The sequence below is a fragment of the Mesocricetus auratus genome, unplaced genomic scaffold, assembly GCF_017639785.1.
Source record: "Mesocricetus auratus isolate SY011 unplaced genomic scaffold, BCM_Maur_2.0 Super-Scaffold_15014, whole genome shotgun sequence".
NCBI classification, from domain to species: Eukaryota; Metazoa; Chordata; class Mammalia; order Rodentia; family Cricetidae; genus Mesocricetus; species Mesocricetus auratus.
Genome location: NW_024429186.1, coordinates 61,753,933 through 61,775,618, shown reverse-complemented (window position 1 = coordinate 61,775,618; position 21,686 = coordinate 61,753,933). Strand labels below are relative to the sequence as shown.

Below are 21,686 nucleotides of genomic sequence, written 5' to 3'. Positions count from 1 at the left end.
AGATCCCATGCTACCTAGATAAATAAATAGCTCATTCTTCCTCTTTGAAAGCCTACCTTCAGACATACTTGGGGGGTCTGGTTAAATATTCCCTGATACATAGCAAGGTTACTTCATGAGTAAGATGCCTAGTCCTGTACAGCCCCAAACTAAGTCACAGACTTAGAGTGAGCGGACTCCCGACTGAGCCTGAGATCACAGAGCAGAGCTGGGCCTCACACACACTTCATCATGGTCAGAGGGCATGCCACACTGTACTTTTCTGAGCAGCTAGCAATCCCAATGCCTGCCTCTGCAGCTTGAAGAGTGCCACTGTGAAGCTCGTCTGTTAGCCTGGACATCTCCCCGAAAGTGGGATTGTGAGGTGACTGTAATAAGGATTCGACACACGATGGTACTGCCGGATAGATGGTGGCTCGAGGAAAGGTGATTGGGAGCAGACAGAAGTGACTGGCCTGGCATAAGGGAAGAGACAAATGAAGTCACCTAGAACACATAGGGAATTAGCTATTCCTGGAAGCAGCTATCAGAAGTGTAAGGGCCACACAGAAAGTCATTTAGGCACAATTTCTTGCTGATTTCCCCACCATCCCTGTCTCCACCTACTGAGCAGGCCTTTGAGAGAGAGAGAGAGAGAGAGAGAGAGAGAGAGAGAGAGAGAGAGAGAGAAAGGAAAAGAAAGCCTGCTGTCAGCCAGTGCTATAGCTTTATATTCCAAAACAGCTCTGCTCCCAGAAAAGGTCAGTGGTCTGGATGCCTGCCATCTACTTCATCTGCAAACGGCTGTGTGAGCCCGGGCCCCTTCCCGTGGTGAGGGTTAGGGTTACACGGTTTGTATTGATTGTCGATTTGACAGGATGTAGGATCACCGTGGAGACAGATCTCTGGGAATGCCTGGGATGGAGTTTGTAGATTGGGTTAACTGAGGTGGGAAGATGTCCTAAGTGCCAGACTAACTAAAAAGGAGAGAAGGAGAGGAGCGTTAGCTCCCCGCCCTCTGCTTCCTGCCTGCGGACGCGGTGTGACCATCTGCCTTGAGCTGCTGCTGCCGCGACTTCCTGCCACCATGGACTGTGCCCTGGGACTTGAGCCAAAGCGAACCCTTCCTTCCTTGAGCTGCTCATTGCCGGGCGTTTTGTCACAGCAATGAGACAAGTAATTGACACAGTCCTCCAGTGTCCAAAAGAGAGGGAGGACTTGATCTAAGCTCAACACCCAGAAGAACAGCGGTGTCTTGTAGAGCATCGAGAAGCACTAACCCGCTTTGGAACTCAGCTTGAATTAAAATACAAGCTGGAAATAATGGCAGTTCCCATGAATGCCGCCTCCGCCAACTGCTACAGGTACGAAACACACAGAGAGAATGTGCTGGCACAATCCCTGAAGGACTTACCATTAGGACACCCCTTTAACTGTGAGCATGTGCGTGTTTAAGGGAAGGAAGAGATCATTTTTCTGGCCAGAGTGAAATTCACCCTCTCTCTGATTCCAGAAGCCACATGCATCACGTTTGAAACAATGGAAGGAAACCAGGGGACGCTCAAAGGTCCCGCCGCAACCTTGCTGACCAATTGTACCACTGAGGTTTCTGGCCAAACGCCAGGAGGGACAGGAGACGGTTTTTGGCTCGGACACATTCCCAACTGTCTGCTGGTCCTCGCCAGAATCTCAAATTATGAAACTAAGGATGCGCTGAATGGCAAACCTAAGTGTCGAGTCATCAAGTCTGTGCCAATTTGTGCACGGGCAGTAACAGACTCCGGAAACTAATGGATTTATCGGATCTGTTATCTAAGCCTCATCAAGTCTGTAGAAGGATCCTGAGTGCAGAGTGGAGGGAAACGCTGCAACGCTTTATTGTTTTATGGGAACAGAGCTGGAGCATTTCAGAGATTGTCAGCACTGACATTCACCAGGAAGGTATCTTACTTATTACAGGCTTTTTATTGGCAGAAACTTCCTGACTGGACCAATAGTTGAAATCTTCGGCAGTTTTACAGCACATCAGTGTCCCTTGGGTGGCACAGTCTCTGCAGCCTTGTTCTAGTCCTGGGTTTGCAGATGAATCAGCACGTCCTCTGATTCCGCACGTTGTCTGATGCGTCTCTGTTCCCTGCACTTGCCCCTGCGCAAAGCCCCACCCCAGAGGCCTCGCCATAGCTCTGCAGCAACAGGAAATGAGAGGAATGAGCCAGGTGTTCCCGAGCTGGCTCTGCACCAGAGATATGTGCTTCAGACACCTCCACGGTCACGTTCGAGCAAGAAGGGAGCAGACAGAAAAACTACAGCAGAAGCCAAGTACAAAATCTACTGTCCAAAAGCCACCGGTAGAAAAGAAAATCATGCTCCTGTTAGGGGCTTCGGGAGAACTACAAAAACAAACAAGAAACCAAGTTCAGAGGTCAAGCCTTGGGTTTCCTCCCCAAGTCCCCAACTGGCTGCTCTAAGACTTGAACCACAGCTGGCTGTTGATACTGACCAGCGTTAAAACTGGCACCCTTCCTGTCCGTGCAGCAACAGTGATCACTTTCAGATAGAAACCTTAGCATCTCTCTATAGACCATGCTGCAGACTGGGGGTGAGGCCAAGCAGTAGAGCCGCGCCCAGCACCAGGTCAGTCTAGGTCTGTTACCCGGCCCCTCCCATAGAGAACAAATTAGGAACAGCATGCGTTTTATGAAAATGAAGTTTATTGCTCAGAACTTTGGAGTCAGATTCCTTAGTATAACTTGATCTTTACAAAATGCCAAGTGGTGTTTTATGCAAATTTTTAAAAACTGATCACTTCATTTACAAAACTTATCATCGGTGTAAAGATGCTTTTTTCCAAACCCACTACTCTGCTTCTAAGGAGGCTGAAGCAAGAGGATCACAAATTTTAGATCAGCCTGAACAGCAAAAAAGGAGATGCGATCTTAAAAACAAAAGCTGAGACGTGAACAGCAGAACTTAAAAAGTATCTGGTTGAACAGTCTTTAAAGTCTGATCTACTAGCAAATTAAGACCTCTTAGCTGTTAAATAGAAAAATCAGCAAACTTTTAAAGAATTTGTTTTGAGTCCTTCTTCTGGGGGATTTAATACTATTGTTTAATTGTGTGTATGTGGCTGAGAAGGGACCAGAGCTGGTGCAGGCAGGGAGGCAGCAGATCCCACAGAAGCTGGAGTTACAGGTCCTCCACAGGAGCACCACACACCCTCAATCCCTGAAAATCGTCTCTCTGGACTAGGATTTGTTTAATTAAGACTGTCTGAAAGAAGGAGAAGGAGGAAAAGAAGAGGACGGGGAGGACAGACCGCATAGAACGCTGGGAATGCGGCACAGCCGGGATATAGGGTCACCAGGGCTTCAATCTCTTTGTACCTCAGCTAACTCATCTGTAAAAATGGGTTCAAGCAGACTGAAGTGAAAAAGCCGTGTAAAACTCATAGCTCATAGCGCAAGATCTGGGCTTGCTTTCATTTGCATTGAGGGCAATGGAGACCCTTTCCCTCTTTCCCTTGCTACCCCAAGGCACAGCCGCCCGCCCGCACGGAGAATTAGATATGTCGAGTCAGGAGAAAATACAGGAGCGCACACACCTTCATTCACCTGGGAAAAAAAAGCCCACTGGGAGGAAGTCACAGCTGAGTTTTCTGGCTTGAAACCATCTGGCTGGCAGGAGCCTAGGTGACATGTGGTGGCAGTGTTTGCAGGGTCTGTGGGTGGAGGAATGAAGTCCATACTTGGGGAGAATGGCTCGGAGTGGTTTGTGTTCAGCCCATACTTGAACTCACACAACGAATGTGGACAGTGAGTTCTCTGAACACTTCATGTCCTGTGCTAGTAAAAGGCCCCTTGCTTAGGCAGCGCCCAAAAGGTATCACACAGAGGCAGGGTGGCGGGCGACTGCACAGAGGTCTATATGGCCTAGCAGCAGCTTTAACCTGGAATCTCTCCCATTTAAAAAGGAAAATTAAAATCTCTAGATACCCAAATGCCTTATGCAAGCATCCTACCACAAAGACCAGAGTGAAGGGGAGAAAAACCAAAAAACTAGAAGGGAAAGAGTCTTTGGCAGGGTTTGTTCTTTTTTTTTTATTATTTAAATTAGAAACAAGCCTGCTTCATATGTCAATCCCCGCTCCGCTCCCTCTCCCTCCCCTCCTCCCCTGTCCCCCACCAGCCCCCCTTCCCATCTTCCCTTCACTCCCCAGGGATGGTGAGGCCCTCCATGAGGGATCCCCAAAGTCTGTCATATCATCCGGGGCAGAGCCCCCACGTGTCCAGGCCCAGTGGGTTTTGTTGTTAAATGCATTTTTTTAAGTTAAAGACAACTGAAGCCAGCACGTCGAATTACATTCTCTATTTGGCTCTGACAAAGAGTATAACTCCAAATATGCCTTGCAAATGAAATGCAGAGGCATGAAAAGGCTGACTAGAACTGCAGCATTAGCCCCCTCCCCCCCCCCCCCCGTCCCCTTCCTCCCCCATCTAAGGTTTGTGTTCTAAAAGGACACCAGGATTAAGTTCCTACAACATAAATGCCTCATGACTGCTTCATGGACCAATGAAACGGCATGGTGGGAAAAGGTGCCTGCCACCAAGCCAGGCTACCCAAAGGCTATCCTCGGGACTCACGGGGAAGATGGACAGATTGAACTCTCAAAAGTCGTCCTCCACAATGCATGCCATGGCACGAATGTGCCCACAGGCACACCAGAGAGAGAAACAAGTAAATGCAAAGGCCTCTTCATAAGATGGTGACAACCATACAAAACTTTTTGTCACCAGCACAAAGTCCACAATAGCTGCCAACTGAACCAGTCTATGAAACTGGGCAGGAAAGCAAGGTCTGGGCATGATGAAAAAACAAACAACATTCGAATGTTTCAGAATTTTTAGATGTATTCTTAGCACTGGAGGGTTGGGTTTTACACTTTTTAATTTACTATAGAGCGTGTGCATGTGTGCGTGCGTGCATGTGTGCATGTGCGCGTGCGTGCATGCGTACACCCGTGCCATTCCCTACATCTACACACCCAGGCCAGAGGGCAAGCCGTGGGAATCGCTTCTCTCCTTCCACTACGTAGGCTCCCCAGGACTGAAGTCAGGTGGTTGAGCTAGGCAGCAGGGAGTGCCTTCACCAGGTGAGCCATCTCGCTGACCCAGCTTTAGAATGTCCACAGATTTATTCTAACCACCCATGGAGCTGTGGGCAATTCAGGCACTTAGAGAACAAAGGCAGGCAAAGTTACCTCAGCATCTCGCTGGTTATCTGTATCAACGGTTAGGATCAAGCCCTTCTATTTCCTCCCTTCAGGATCCTCTGGTGAGAGGCCAACGAGACAGAGTGAGGCGAGAAAAGGAAGTATGCTTTTGGTGGGTCTCAGCGTGGTTCCAGCTTCCCCACTTTCCTTCCCGGAAGTTTCAGGATGACAGAGTCCAAGGCATGTAAGGGTCAACAGACTCCAAGTCCCTGTGCTTCCCACTGGTCTTGTTTCACAGGGAAAACTTACTTTTGCCTTCCTCACTCAGAGGCCCTGAGTTCACACTAAAACCAATGCCGTTCCCTGCACCCACACAACACACCCAGGGCGCTGGGCTACACATTAACCTCGCTGCCAATGCAGCGTGATGGTGTGCATGCCCTTACACCTGAATTGCACAACCAAGAAGGAACTTGGGGACTTCTGCAAATGGGACTTACAAACGGCAGGGTTACTTTGGCGAAGTGGGTCTGCCTGCCCTTCCTGTTCTGGAAAGGGCAGACAATTCACCATCTCCACTTTCCAGCCACCCCTCTGTGAACTTGGCCCCAGCTTCCAGATGGTACAAGCAGAAGATAACCTTCTATTTAGCTGTTCTGCATTACTGATGATAGGGGTACCAGGTGCCAGAGTCTTCTGAGATCTGTATGCTGAAGAGATAGGCTCCCCTGTCCACTCCCTGAGAAGAAGCATTCACAGGAACACACAGACACCCACCACACAACACACAAATGCCCACAAGTTTGCACAAAACCACAGAAGATCACAAGACTGTAAAATCTGACAGTATTTGGTCAAGACTCCGTTCCGGGAGTCCCCGGGTCATGCCTGAAGTTCTGAGTGAATCACTCTCCCCCAAGAAACCAATGAAACTCTCAGAAGATGGGGACTTTAAGAGATGATTTTCATCCCGTTCTCAGTTGTAGCTAATTCCTTGGCTTGGAGGGGATTCGTCTAAGTCCTGCAATTAGGCACAGTAAACAGGCCTGGCAACATCCACATATCAATGCAGGCTGTTTGGGTTTGGGAAGGCAGCCCTTCCCGTGGAGGCCTGGCTCTAAGCCAGCCGGGAGATGACTGAGTGACAGGGCTACGTGCGCTTCGTGAGGGTGGCAGCCAGCCCACACCCGAGCACACCGCCAGGCAGCCAGAGGAGGGAACAGACTCTGGGGAGCCCTGGCTCCTCCCCCATCGCGCTCCAGTCACCAGAGAAAGGCTTTCAGCAGGGGCTTCCTTCTTGGCAATTACAAAATCAGCCAGTCTAGCAGGCTGGAGGACAGTATGACAAGCAGTTAACCATCTCCTCCCCAAGGCCTGGCACCACATGCTAGCAGCTGCCACTTCGTAAAAACTCATGGGCCCAGGTGGCACTTCTATAGAACCTGTTTCACTGCCTGGCTCCTGGGAAGGTAAGCAGAAGCTAAGCTGTGTCCCAGTCACACTGCTCACACGTTCTCAGAGGGAGTCATTAACCCTGGTTATCGTATGGACCTAGAGTTTACCACGTATCCCTGGAGAACAAACACATTACTCATCCTTAAGGCAATGCTGGGGTGGGGGATGGGGACTCTCTGCCCTGGGACTCACAGAATTTAACTTCCTTAACGTGAGAAACAGACTTAGCAGAAAAATCAAACATAGTGCCCCAAAGACCACACACAATAGGGGAACCTGGGACAGCTGATTGCCCAGAAAATTGTATGTGGGTCTCTTTATGCTTTTGTCTTAAATTAATCCCAACGTATGTGTATGTGAAGGAATTCACAGTGACTTAAAGGCAACCTGTCAGAAAAGACTTCATTAACAGATAACACAGAAAAGCACAACTGCCAATCAACAATGTCCTGAAAACAAGACAAAACAAAACAAAAAAGTTCCTCGTAGCAACATTTACTAGGCAAGAGAGAGCTACATCTGCATTTCAGCGCTTAGAAAAAGTGTATCTGCTCAGTTAAAGTAACCACACACCAAAAGGCAGCGGAGTCAGGAAACCCCGGCTCACATTCAGTTACCGCACAATCGGGCTCACAACGTGCTCACCGCCATCCCTGCCTGCGATGGGTGTGTCCCAAGTGCTGCTGTGTTCTCACTGTGACCCCATCAGGAGGGCGCTCATCCTCCCTGAAGAAGACACGGAGGCACATGAGTGTTTGCAAACCTGTGTTTGAACTGTGTTGGTCAGTCTGGCTGAAAACGGCGAAGTTCAGATACAAAGCTAAACAAGAATGTTCTCAAAGGCGAAAGGCGAACTAGCCTGTCCCAGGCTTTTGGAGGGAACTAAAGTCTTCGGTTCTATATGAAGCACCCTTAGGATCTCAGGACCCCGGAGGCCTCCGTATAAGATGGTGGAGTGTTTGCATCCGGCCTACCCAAACCGTCCCATACACCTGCTAGAGCATAAAAGCTATGCAAATAGCTGACAAACAGTATGGTGTAGGAAATGACAAAAAGACCTGTTCAGTGCAGAACCAATCTTTCCCCAGCATTTCCAATCCAGTTGATTTAAAGATACAGAGGAGCCTACGATATTCACCTCACCCTTTTCCACAGAGATAGAAAGTCCTAAGAGGCAACAAACAAACAAACAAACAAACAAACAAAAATTTTACAAGGATACCAAGAAACAAGTGTGCTTGAAGTTGTCTGTGAACTACAAGCTGGGGAGAGTCTGAGGCAAAGGAAATTGCCTAAATCCTGAGGCAAAACAACATTGGCCAGGCTGTTGTCTTGGCTCGTGTCACCCTCACAGCAGAGCCCATCTCACCATCAGGGCACCTCTCCCACACCAGCCCCTCCCTCCTTTCCATGTGCCCCAGCATCCATCTTAGCCCGGGCCGTCCACAGCCAGCCATGCTTCTTCCACGGTCTGTGATGGTGGCACCTTCCTTCTAGAGCCTTCCTTTATCAAGTCGTGTCAATACCTGGTTCCCAGACCAGCTTCAAAGTCAGATACTAAGTGGCCAATTCAGGAAAGAAAAAAAAAGTTTTTTAAAGTTAATATAAAAGTTCTGGAAAGAAAACAAGAAACACCCAGCAAAAGAATCCCAGGGAAGAAGAGATCAGTTTTCCCTCCGCAGGCACAAAGCTAGTTTGGGAGACATCTGAACTCTGCTACTAGTACATTAATTAGAATTCACAAGATGCAGAATGTCTACAGTCACGTTAATTAAAATTCACTCAATGCAGACTGCTGGCTTAAAGGAGGGCGGACGTCCAGAAGATCTTCAACTGCGGTCGAAGGGGGAGGGGGTTCTGAGAGAGACGGACACCCAGAGGGTCTGTGGCGGGAATAGAAAGGAGAGGAAAGATGCCTCGCCGGTTCTGAGGAGTGGGGGAACTAGAGAGATGTGTGCCTGGCGCTGTCAGTTAATTCAGTTGTCCAGAAGCTCCTCAGAGTGGGCTGTGGGCAACATCTGACGATTGTGGGGAACAGTCAGGTACGACTCCACCCACTTGTATTTAACAGAGGTCTGAGGTCCACTGTCACAGTTCAAGACCAACCTGGGCGTCACAGCAAGGTCTGTCTTAGTGCAGTAAAACCTAAACAAATGTGAGAACCGAGAGGCACTGCAGGCAGGGGCTGGGTATTTCAAAGCTAGGTGGGTGAGCCAGTGTTCCAAAGCAGCCTCTCCACCCGCCACCGCCGCCGCTCAACACCACTTCCAAAATACTAGGAAGTGTTATCTGAAATAGGCACTAGGTTTTCTAGAGGGTCCAGGAACGAAACTGCCCTCCTTCAGCTCCAAGATACACAATGAAGAAGCAGGGCATGGCATGGTGGGCCACGCCTGTAATCTTAGCATTGGGAAGTGGAGAGAATCTGGAGTTCAATGGCAGTCTCCCCAGCTAATAGTGAGTTCAAGGCAGCCTAGGCAACTGGACTGTCTCCAAACAAACAAAGCAAACAAAAAAGCAATTGAAAAAGGATTCTCAGTTCCTCAGAATTACCAAACACAGTCTCCAAGCCCCAAAAGGAAAAATCGAGGCCATCCATACCTAAGCAGCAGGAAGCAAAAAGGGAACCATATGCAGATTTCTACTGAATCATACACCTTCAATTCCAGTCTAGAGATGTCAGGTACAGAGCCCCAAACTTTGGCTTGCTCCTGCCCTCTAGAGCTAGACATCTTATTCTGGAGGGTCAGGGACTCCAGGCTCTTAAGTGGTGTTCATAGTTGGAATATATAGATGCTCACTTTTTGGAGACTCGACTGTTTACAAGACACGATTTTCAGATTGGCAATCATCAAAGTGACCAGGAATCTTTCTTCCTGTTCAACTATCCTAACCTTGGTCAATAAGACTTACTTTCCCCTTGACCCACCAGAAAAGAAGGAAATCATCAGTTCCCAGATTCCCCCCCACTATAGTTCTGGAAAATGAAGTTTATTGGCACAAATAACAGAAAAGCTCTAGACATGTAAGGCATGATTGCTCCCCCAAAATCTCACAAGCAAATTAAAAATGCTTGATTCCTATTAGCTTTAGTAACAAATAAATATACTTGCGTTTCATCAACTGAACTCTAATTTTCTTGTTAACACAGGGACTAGGAAAGTACCAACACCGTGTCTCATGAACTTCCCATGGTATCTCTCAAACTTCTGCACGTCAGGGAGTCACCCAGAGACATGGCATTTCTGATTCAGTGGGTTTAGAGAAAGCCAAGAATGTGTGCTTAGAGCCAATGGTGCTACCAGCCTTGAGAGTCACAACTATTCTATGCCAGAACCTTGAATGTATAAAGCCTCACTCTGAGTGTTCAAAGGTGAAAGGGGACTAGTCACCCGTGAGCAGACTCTAGGGTGTTTCTGCACAGGCTTTGCTTGGTCAGTCCTGCAGCAGGCAGGACACAGTTGTTTCTTTCCAGCATGTTGTCTTGTGCTGGACTCTGCCTCTGAGGACATGTGTCAGGACAGGGCTGGGATCAGACTCTAGGACCAAGTGGGCTGTCTCAGGAACCAACTATTTTCCTTCTCTGTGGGAAATCTCGTCCCATTTTCATGTAACTCCTTATACTCTTGGAAGGAGATATAACACTGTACCCATCTCACAGATGCAGAGGATGGGTTCAGAGAATAGACTTGCCCAAGAGCTCAATGAGAAGAAATAAAGTGTAAGGTTTCCATTCTAGTGCCTGATAACAGAGAGCACCCAAATTTAATTTAAAATGTACAAATTAATACCCAACTCGCTCATAAAGGGATGGGAGATGTTCTGAGAGACTGCCTTGCCAGAGGCAGAGAGAGCTAGGACCAGAACTTGAGGGATCTAAGTCCTAGGTCTGGGTATCTGAGGTGTGGCACAGAATTTTCCAAAGGGAGAAAATAACTTGCAAAGCTAAGGTTCTCGCATAGCTGGTTCAGTGAGAGACTGTGATGCAAACTCTCTTTTCTCCTAGCAAATAGACCTTCTCCTCCTCCTCCTCCTCCTCCTCCTCCTCCTCCTCCTCCTCCTCCTCCTCCTCCTCCTCCATTCATTGAATTCAAAATTCCTTTCAAAGATGAAATGAAGCCATCCACCTAGAATCTTAAGGAACTTTATATACAAAGCGCAGTGGCCTCTGAATTGAGGAACTTCTAAATTGAAGGGAGGCAGAACAAGCAACCAAATAAATGTTCTGGGGCAATCTAGACTGTGCCACCTGCTGAGTTCCAGGGGACAGAGGACTGACTTCCCAAGACAGGACTACATGGCCCGGGAGGTGAAGAGCGGAAGACAATGGAGACTAGCCGGCTGTGCCTGGCAAATCCTCTTCTAGCGTGCCACGGTGCAGTAACGCAGGCCTTCAGGGGGGGATTAAGTGTGAAAGGGTCGGATGAGGTCAGACAGAAAGACCTCTATGACTCAGCGAGGTTCAAAGGGCTGTTACAGTGGACAATGGGGAGCGAACAGCTCTGGCTACTACCACGTAAGAAGGGAGACGGCATGATTAGTGTCGTCTGCACAACCAGACTCCAGCAAGAAAAAAACAGGAGAGGGGTTAACAGAGAAGTTGAGAGCCAAAGGCAGCCGACTTTCTTTAAATATGTCTACTAAAGAAAACTCCAGCTGAAAAGGAAATCACAAAACTTGAGGTTCCACAGTGAAGCTGAGACACAAAACAAGTACCATAGGCCCAGTATTGATCACCCGTCTTGTGTCCCTGCCTACGTGGCTAAAAGGAATGCAATGGTCGGTCCAAATCACCCAAATTATTCCATAAAACAGCATGAGTATGAAAGGTAGGAGGGGTCTTTTTTGTTTGTTTTTTGTTTTTTGCTTGTGTGTTTTTTAAAAAGTCATCAAACTGTCAAGGGAAGGGGTTGGTTTTGTATACAGTCCCTGAAGTATGGAAGATGTGTAGAAGGCAGGGGAGCGGGAGGGGTGTTCGAGTGCAGTCTTTATTGTTCACTAGTGAATACCAGGGGCTTAGGACAATATGCAAACTACACTTCCAAGCAGCCTCCGGGAAACCCTCAAGTTCTCCTATTAAAATCAAATCAGGATTGTAGTGACACTCAGAACTGAGTTTCCCACTTTGTCTTCCAACTGGCAAAAAAAAAAAAAAATCAAGACTATTATGACATCCTTTAATTATGCACATTTGGGGATTATTTTTGCTTTGAAAGGCAAAGTCATTTAATGAGAAAGACACACTGTTTTAGTTATGTTTCTTGATGGCGTGACCAAATACCTGACAAGAAGCAGCTTAAGGTAGGAGGTGTTTATTTTGGATTAAAATTTGAGGGGATTCACTCCAGCCCGGCCAGGGAAGACCTCGAGTGTGAGGATGACGAGCTATCGTCTGCAGCCAGGAAGCTGGGAGCACGTAGTGGATGAGGCTGGGTTATCAGCTCTCAAGACCCTCCCCCAGTGACCCAGTGGCCCACTTCCTCCGGCCAGGCTCCTTTTCTTAAGGCTCTACAGCTTTACAAACACTGCCAACTCAGGACCAAGTGCTCACACCTGTCCCTACGGGGGGAGGGGGGGCAGTGGGCAAACCAGGACACACATTCACTTTAAAACCTGGGGGAGGTTACCAATGTGCCTTCTAACTAATCAAAACTTGGCTTGACTTAACAGGGGTGTATCAGCACCGTTCCGAACACAGGGAACATTGGGAAAGGTACCAAATAAACCAGGATTCAAAACCTAAGAGGCTACATTTCACAGTGTGGCACGGGGGAGGGGGGGGGGTAAGGCTGGGATGGGCTAGGGGGTTAAAGAGACAGAAGTGACTCCCAGGTCACCAAAACCACGGGCAGAAGCTCGCCGGCCCATCAGTATCTCAAGAGGGGGCAAACTGAAGCAAGGGCAGTATGGGCCTAAGATAGAAATAATGAAGAGAAAAGGGGTGCAAATCCTATGGATAATTAACCGAGCTCGGTAATCTTACTTGGCAAACACCCACCGAGCTGCGAATCCAAGCCCAAATCAATGGTTCCTGGCCATCTGCCAAAGCTGAATTCTTTAGTCTGGCATCACAAACTGATCTGTCTGTTGTATTTACAATTCCAGTGCTTCTGGATTCAGCCACCCACTGGGTACCCCTGGCAGAAACCCAACAGAAAACATCAGAACTATCATTACTGTCAGAACATGTGCATTTGACAAACACCAGAGGAAAGTGACACGTATCTCACAGGACGGCATTCGCTAACAGCCACGAAGTACTGCTACAAGGGTGCCATCAAATCTGTGGCTGAAACAACTAAAAACGCCAGACGCCTCGTCCTCCACAGAACTAACCTGCTCACTACTCTTTGGCCTTCAGTGGGCACAAGTCACATGCCAGCCGTTTACCCAGCACCAGAGAACTCAGCCCAAAGCTTTGCCAAGCTGGCCAAGCAAAGCCCCAGGTGAGCAGCCTTCTGAGCTTTGTGCTTAAGGACGCAAGCTACTGAGAGGCTTCAAGAGGCTCACCAGAGAGCTCTGCACGGGACAAGTCTTCAAGCCTCATGCCATATATGGTATGTCCCATATACAGTGTGCTGGCAAGGTGCCGTTCTAGGATGCAAAACTACCATTGTTATTATGAAGAAACTAGTTTTCCTAGCCAGAGTTGGGAATCTAAGAGAATTTGCCAACTGCGTTTCAGCCATCAGAAAGAGGAACCTGTTCCTGACAGCCAAAAGCCAGTTACAAAGATAAGCAGCATAATTCCGTCTTACGGGGGCTTATCATTTTCAGTTTGAACCATATTTAAACATCTCAAATAAAATGTTGAATTCACGTGGCAGAATTCACCAGCTAGTCCTGGGCCACATGACCCAGCCCCAGCCAGCTAAGGCCTTTCCGTGAGGCACCTTGTCAAGAACTGCTCAAGGTGTCCTCTCCTAGAAGAAACTTTTCTTGCTGAATGAGCAACCACACACACACACAGACACACAGACCACACACACAGACACTCATACACACCACAAACATACACTCACATGCACACACAGACACACACATACTCATACACACCACACTCACACACACACAGACACACACACACACACCACACACACACAGACACACAGACACACAGACACACACACACACACACACACACACACACACACACACACACACTAGGGGCTAGAGAGACGGCTCAACTATTAAGAGCACACACTGCTCTTGCAGAGGACCGGAGAACAGTTTCCATCACCCACATAAGACAGCTTATGACAACCTGTAACTCCAGCTCCAGGAGATAATGACACCCCTGACTTACAGGCACCTGCACACACCCACATACACACACACATACATGTAATTAAGAATAATAAAAATTTTTTGAGACATCTCACTGGGTAGCACTGGCTGTTATTCTGGAACTCTGATTATGTAGACCAGACTGGCCTTAAATTCACCGAGATCCACCGTCTCTGCCTAGGGTAACAGCACAAAGAAAACAATGACTGAAGAATGCAAAGGTGGGCTTTTCGATCAGAAAAACCAAACTAAAGGAGGCTTTATGAGCACTGAGCTCCTCCCTTCCTCTACCCATCCGTACTGAGGTCTGCCAGTACAGAGCAACCAGACTCCAGCCACCTGCTGAAGAAAAAACTGACCTGATGTCTGCTGATTCCTAGCTTCGCCCTGAGCCCGGAAGACTCCTGAGTAGCTTCTTCATAGACCATGAACTCTCCCTCACTGATGGCCGGCTTCCCTGTCACTGAATCTGTGTTCTAGAAATGATTTCCTCAAACAGTTGAAGACTTTATGGAGGCACTACCGACAAACCTCTGCTCTCTAAGCATCACACCTGTCATGGGCCCTGGCAACCATACTGGTGACATACGATTTGATATGCTCCCACCACCCCAGCCAGGGCCCCACAGGACCCCAAACTAAGGTGAAGGCAAGCGGGCTTTCTCCAGGGCAGCGGGATCTCAGATTCTGGGCTGGTGTTCAAGTCTCCGTCCATCTTGACCTGAAGGCTAAAGCAGCCATTGTAAGGCATCGCCTGTGCCACGTGTGTGGAATGACAGCAAACGCTGGACTAGAAGGAGAGAGGGGGAGAAACAGAGAACACAAGCAGAGGGAAAAAAGAAAGGCCTTAAAACTCAGAGAGCTAGCGCCAGCTGGGTGTGAAGGCTCCGTGCTCGCGGCCCCAGTCCTCTGAGACTCCTGACTGTGTTTCCTGTGCGTGTGACCTGAGAGATATCTGATCGGCACAGGACCGCATCCCAGCCTTGCTGAGCATGATCAGCACAGGACCGCATCCCAGCCTTGCTGAGCGTGATCAGCAATACCGCATCCCAGCCTTGCTGAGAGTCACTTTCAACCGGGATAAGTTCCACTAAGTAACAGGCATTCTGACACTACCAGAAGGGTGGGCCAAACAGCTGCTCCACAATGGGGAGCAAGCCCACCACTGCACAACACTCTTCTCTTATTCATCCACCTGCTGTTTCACCAATTGCATTGTCTCCAGCGAAGGAGTGGCCTGTCTGTGCACAATACAACCCTGTCGCTCACCACCATTGTCCACAGATGGTCAGGGTCCTAATAACCGGCCTAGCAATACTTTCCTAAAAATAACACTGGAAGAACTAATCCAAGGTTTCATTCCTTCAAACACACTCGACTGACCCACTTCAATGTGTGTGTGTGTGTGTGTGAGAGAGAGAGAGAGAGAGACAGAGACAGAGACAGAGAGAGAGAGCTTGAGACATTGTTAACTATGAACTAGACTATCCTACAGTTCACCTGTGTTTGTGAGTGTAAGCTGGCTCACTTACACAACAGCCCCACACAGAAACCCACAGACACACATGCACATTTGGGACATTAAACTGGAAAGCCTAATGGTTAAGAACACAAGCTCAGTCAGACAAATTTGGACTAGAGAGCCTCAAACCTCACTCAGAGCCTTTAAACGAGGACAGAGACTGGACATTCTATGAATTTTACATGGATTATAACGTCTTTTCTCCCAAAGCCTTTGTATCATTATTATTTTACACTGGATAAGTAACTTCTCAAAGGTCATGGGCTCAGCAGTGCCAATCCTCACTCACGACCTCTTTCAGAAACGGCCTCCTGCCCCCGGCTGTGAGAGAGTCTGGGTCATTTATTTAGGGGCTCAGTTCCTTTAAGACTGTGGCGCAGAAGAGTGAGTTAAACCAGCACGTTAGCACAGTGCTGAGAGGACTAACGACCAGGCAGTGCAAACCGTTCAGTAAAAGGTATTTATTATTGCTAGAGTTCCCAACGCTGAGTCTGCAGTGAGTGCTTCAGGCAAGGGGACATTCGGTTCTATAAATTACACGTTCTCTGGAAAACAGCCATTTGCAAGCTCTAGGCAGCCAAAGAAAAAGGAGCAAATTATAAGCAGTATTTATCTTGGATGTGGTCTAGATCTCCAGAAGAGAGTAACAGATAACCAACGCTGGCTGGAGAGCAATGACCACACTTGAGGTTAGGGGGCGCCATGCCACACTCCACGCCACAACAGGGACCCACTTTCCCCAGAGAGACTCCAAACCCCACTTTGCCACAACAAAGGAAAAGCAGACAAATTCTAACCAATAGCAACTTTTACTTTTGACAGGGGAAGGTACCACCTAACAGCTCTCCCACAGCTTCCATTTTAGGTCCGGTAAATACTCTTGTTTCTTCCCAACATCTTTGCAATTCCACTCGTATTAGTCAATGACCTTTACAAGTCAAGCAAAATAAATAAAAAAATAAATGTAACAAGGATGTATGCATCCATAAGCACAGTGGATAAAAATTTAAAATATATTTTAAAACAACAATAAAAAAAAAGCCAGTCAAAAACTAAATGTCCAAAACTGGCAGCTGCTAAAACTGCCTAGGTCATATTAGCCTATCTACATTTGTGTATGTTTGGAATTCCCTCAATCAAAGGTTATAAGTAAGTTTAAAATCTGTACAAATCCTCTCTAGGAAAAAAGAAAATCTCCCCCCGAAACTATAAGCAGGAAGCTAGGTCTGTCTATATCAGTACTGTGGGAAGCAGTGCTAAATAAGGCCGGGGAGGAGGAAAGGCAGGCAAGGAAGACAACAGGCCGAGTGAAGGAAACAGTGCAGCCCCTATAGACAGGATGTGCCTGACAATGCATCTCCAGTGAACTCCGTGAGGGACTGGAGGCCGCCATTCTTACACAAGTAAACCAAGTGCTACAGTCAAAAAGAAAAAAAAACTACACGGATTGTTGAAGCTTGGCTTTTGTTTGTTTGTTTGTTGTTGTTTGTTGTTCTAATTAGCCAGGGGATAGCCCAGTGTAGAGGTGGACTTTCTAAAGGGTATGAATTTGTTCAAGGATCAGATGAGAAAGCCGGAATCTGGATAAGGAAAGATGCCTCTTTGGGAAGTTAAGACAGATTCTTCTCCTTTCAATGCACAGGCACCTTCTGACACAGTTAGCTGAAAAGTTACTTACTTAGTCCACCCAGAAGAGAACCTGGGATTGAAAATGCTACAGAGATTGCTTCCTTACCCTGGGTGACTTTTTTTTTCCCATTCTCTTTAACTCTAGCTTGGGATCCCCGTCATCCATTAAGTCAAAGCTAAATAAAAAAATTAACTTTAAACTCTGTTAGTGACATGACATATCAACTAATTTCAGCCTCCTTCAGAAGGGGGAATTTATTTCTGAATCACCGAGGAAAAATTCTTTTACACCCAGGTTTGTTAGGAACTTTACAAAACCGATAAGGAACCATTGGCCCTTTCAAGTTAAATCTTCAAGTGTCTCCTGATACTGAGACTAACCCCAGGGCTATCAACAAGGTTATATAGTACAGAAATAACAGTGATCAACACACAGATGGCCTTCGAGTCTACCACCAAACTGTAGGAGAAAACAAACAAACAAAACCCCTACCAGACTCCAGCAGAATTCGGCTAACTCTGAACCACTCCCAAATCCAACTAAAATGCAGAAGCCAGAACTTTCTTCTAAGATTCGCTTTGGGTCCAAGTGTCCATGGGGACGCTTGTCAGACAGTCAGGTCACATCCTCCAAGCTCGAAGTCTGCAGCTCCCCAACGCTACTCATCTATCTCAACCTCCAGACGTTTCTAGTGGACCACTTGCTTTTTTTTTTTACAAGCATGCTCTTTCCAGCCTTAGAGACAAGTAAGACTGCAACAGTTTATCCCGAGACAAACACGTATCAAAGAGTGGGGCGCATGCGTGGATGCTCATGATCCCTCAGCTACTAGTAGGCTCTGCCTCGCTGCACTTGAGAAGTTTTAATGATTCTGAGAGTTCCTTGACCAGACAGCAACATAAGGACAAATCACTCTGAATTGCTCCTGCAAAGAGGTTTTGACTATCGTTAAAGGAAGATGCCAAGTGGACAAGACTAGCCCAAATTAAATAAAGCCTGTGCACCATTTCAGCTCCTTGGCCTCCCATTGGCCTGCCTGCCAGTCTACACCTGGAAACATTTCCAAGATAAATCATCACCACCCACTGCACCATTTCCGGCTCTGTGAACAGAAACAAGGTTTCTACCCAGAGGCACTTCACCACTCTCTCCACGGACCTTATCAGGATGCTTGAGTGGACTTTGCCATGCGTTCATAGGAAAAGAAAGGCGGCGGCGTAGGGCTCGGCACCAGGTGAGAATTTTCAGTTGGGTTGATGGGTCTAAGCGAATCCTGGGCGCCAGGGGTCAAAGGCTGCACGCAGACACGAAGTCTCACGGTTTCACTCAGCAAACTCTTCCTTCCCACCCTACCAGACTCTACCGGCCAGCTAACAGAAGGCAAACGTTACACTTGCCTCTAGTAGAGTTAAGAGTGCCTCTGGCTACAGGGAAGGGCAGTACCCGGTGGCTTTAAAGCAGGCACTTCGGATCATGGCCATCTTTTCCCTCCACAAGCCAGTTGTCCTGCGGGCATCACCGAAACCAGCGCGATTCTTTCAAAGTCTTGCAGAAGCTCATCACCATGACACACCTGAGCCCCTTAGCGGGGACTTTTGCTTAAGGAGGTGGGCCGGGAGGTGGAGGGGACGCAAGGGAGCAGATAAGGCAAGCTGACTTCTTGGTTAAAAACCAAAGTTCACTGCAGCCCAGCGAAGGAGACACAACACTCCGAACGAAGGTTTCCCGTCCCCGGCAGCGGTAGCTGCGGCTGGGCGCACGCACGCACGCATCCTACCTTGGACCTCTCCTTGACATAGTATTTGCCCAGCCGGCTCCCGCAGTACAGGACCAGCCTGTCGATGAGGGACAGGAGGAAGTTGATGGCCTCGCAGCCCTCCTCATTGCCCCCGATCCACGTGATCTGGTCGCCCCGCAGGTGCCGCTTGGAGACGCCGGCGCGCGGCCCCGCCAGCTGGCCGTCACGTAGAGCCCCGTTGTAGTGCAGCTGCTTGACTCGTTCCAGCACGCAGTCGCCCACCACCTCGCCTAGGAAGTTGTCCAGGTAACAGAAGCCGACCTCGTGCAGACAGGGCACGATGTACTCCAAGGCGATCTTCTCCAGATCCAGCCTCATGATGTGTCCCAGAGGCATCTCGCCCGCAGAGCCGACGCCGGGGACCCCGACGGTGCACGCGCCGAGGGCTTGACCTGGGCGAGCGCACAGCCGAGTTGCAGAGAGCCGGGCCCGGGGCTCACCCACCTGCGGCTGCCACGGTCCCGGAGCCACTTTAGCGCCAGGGGCGGGGAAAGTTGCTCGTAACTCTGGGGAGAAGGGAGTCCCGCTCCGAGGCCGGCGGGAGCAGCGCGAGGCTCCGCCACTCAGCGCCGGACTGGCCCAGTGAGAAGTCGGAGGGCAGCTTTTGGAGATGCAAAGCCACCGCCGCGGCGGCCGCGGCCGGGGGAGGAACAAGAAGAGGCCCCGCCTTGACCTCAACGTCACGGTCCCGCCCGCGGCACAGCCCTCCTCGGGGCCCTTCCTCCCGGACTGGTGCTGCGGAGGCGAACTCAACGCTAACCTGTGTGTGACCCAAGAAAGGGCTGGAATTTGTTTTTTTTTTTTTTTAATGCCCTAGATTCGCATATTGTTTTTCGTAAAAATCTCCTAACAAACTTGAAAACCTGGATCCCAGATCTGAAATGTACATGAATTTAGTCTCACAGTTTACTGCCACTCTGGGAGTCACCTTTCTGGTGACTTTCTTAACCGTTGACCTCGAGCTAGCCTCACCTTATGTCTTTTCCGTCCTCCCTTTTCTTCTGTTTGATCCGGGTCTGGCAATTCCAACCCCTGAGAGAGTGAGATGAATCCGGATTTTACTGAAACGGATACATCAACAAATGTTCCTTTGGACCCCCCGGTGTGCCAGGCTGCAATCGCTGAGGGGAGGGAAGAGGCTTTACGGGAAGGGTGGGGCTTTGCCAAACCCTGCAAATTGTTGTATTTTGCCCTGTGGCAGGAGATGCTCACGTCCCGCTTACTGCTCAAGCTGCTTTCTAAAAGGTTCTAAAAGTCTACCTCACTCACGTGTGCCCCAAAAGATACAACTGTGTTCCAGGTCTCTCTGACTTTTGCCACAAGCAACTAGACTTGTGAGGGAGTACAAGACCCTACCTAGAAGACTTAAATATCACCGATAAGTTGGTGTCTGTCTAGATTTCTGATGCCCTTTCCTTCCAAATACTAGAGGTAGATAGGGAGAAGGGAGGGAGGGAGGGAGAAATTTAAGCTGGCATGCAAAGTCATTTTCATTTTCTGAATTTCACATTTTTGTACATTTGGCTTTTCATTTAAGTTGAATGAAAAGCTGCACCGGTCTTTCCGGCGTCATGTTTTTTGGACACAAAACCCCTACACTTTTTTCCCAATAGCCCCTCTCCTCTCCTCTTCTGAGGGGAGAGGTGGGGTGCAGTTCATGCCAAGAAAGAGAGGCAGAAGGAGGAGGAAGAAGCCTGAGGCAGACCCGTGGGTTGTGGCAGTCAACAGTGGAGGATTCCAGCAGCTTTGATGAAACTAGTCAGCTCTATGGAGAACAGGCCCTGTCAGCGCTCAGTTGGTGTCTCTCCAGGAGGAGGTGTCTGCCCTTCCTTAGGGTAAAGGTTCAAATTGGCCTGACCTCAAGAAGTTGTCAACAGAAAGCCCACAGCAGCACAAGGGTGATAGGAGCCCATGTCCTTGGACCGTTGATGCCGGCGCATGGTAGATGGTTGGAAAATAGTCCCTTGAGACCCTGAACCTGGGCCCTGCAACCTCCTCTTGGGATTTTAGACAGGGAGCCAGCAGGACACGTCCTTTTGCAAGAGAAGGACTGGGGATCCTCCCAGGGTATTCACTGGGATTGAATGCCAAGAACAAGACCTGAGTGGCCACTGGGGGGTGACAGTGAGAACTGTAAAACACTCAGTTGGCCCGTTCTGTCCCAGGAGCGGTAAACAAAGCAAAGGCTGGAGGGGTATTTCTCTTCACTGGGAACAGGATGGAAATGAATTACAAAGGGGAGGAAGGGCCATCTCCCCTCTGTTATCTGAACCTCTTGTCTTTAGGAGCCCTTCTGATCCTCACGTGCCCTTCTGCAGGGACACCATGGGGTGAGGCAGGGAGTGCCTTAGGGCATTTGTAGCTTGGAGACTGTCATAGACCTCAGAGTAGACAGCTCTGAAGAGGGTCAGAGTAACAGGTAGTACTTGGAAGCTGGCCAAAATTCTTCTGGCCTATGGTTCCTTTTAGGTTCAACCCATATAGGAGGAGCTTTTATTTCAGGACCATAGGCTCCCCAGTAACCAACACAGAGACATTCTATTTAATTATAAATGCTCAGCCAATAGCTTAGGCTTATTACTAACTAGCTCTTACAACTTTAAATAACCCATATTTTTTTAATCTGTGCTCTACTACATGGCGGTAACTTTTTTTCAGCAGGGCATATTTATCTCATACTTCCTCTACATCTGGCTGGCGACTCCCTCCTTCTTATCCACATTCCCTTAGTTTGGCTCTCCTGCTTAACCTCTTTCTGCCTAGCTATTGGCCAATCGGCTCTTTATTAGCAACGAGAGCAGCACAT

General features: G+C 48.5%; 1 protein-coding gene across 1 annotated transcript in view; it reads right to left on the bottom strand.

The window, feature by feature from the left end:
- The window catches only part of Egln3 (egl-9 family hypoxia inducible factor 3), a 28,095-nt gene extending 7,275 nt beyond the window's left edge, over positions 1-20,820 (bottom strand). The window contains exons 1-2 of the mRNA XM_005080498.4: positions 20,767-20,820; positions 18,860-19,615 (exon numbers count right to left, since the gene is read on the bottom strand). Of these exons, the coding sequence (XP_005080555.2) occupies positions 18,860-19,615; positions 20,767-20,820 (810 nt within the window). The remainder of the gene's footprint in view (positions 1-18,859; positions 19,616-20,766) is intronic.
- Between the last annotated feature and the right edge of the window lie 866 nt (positions 20,821-21,686).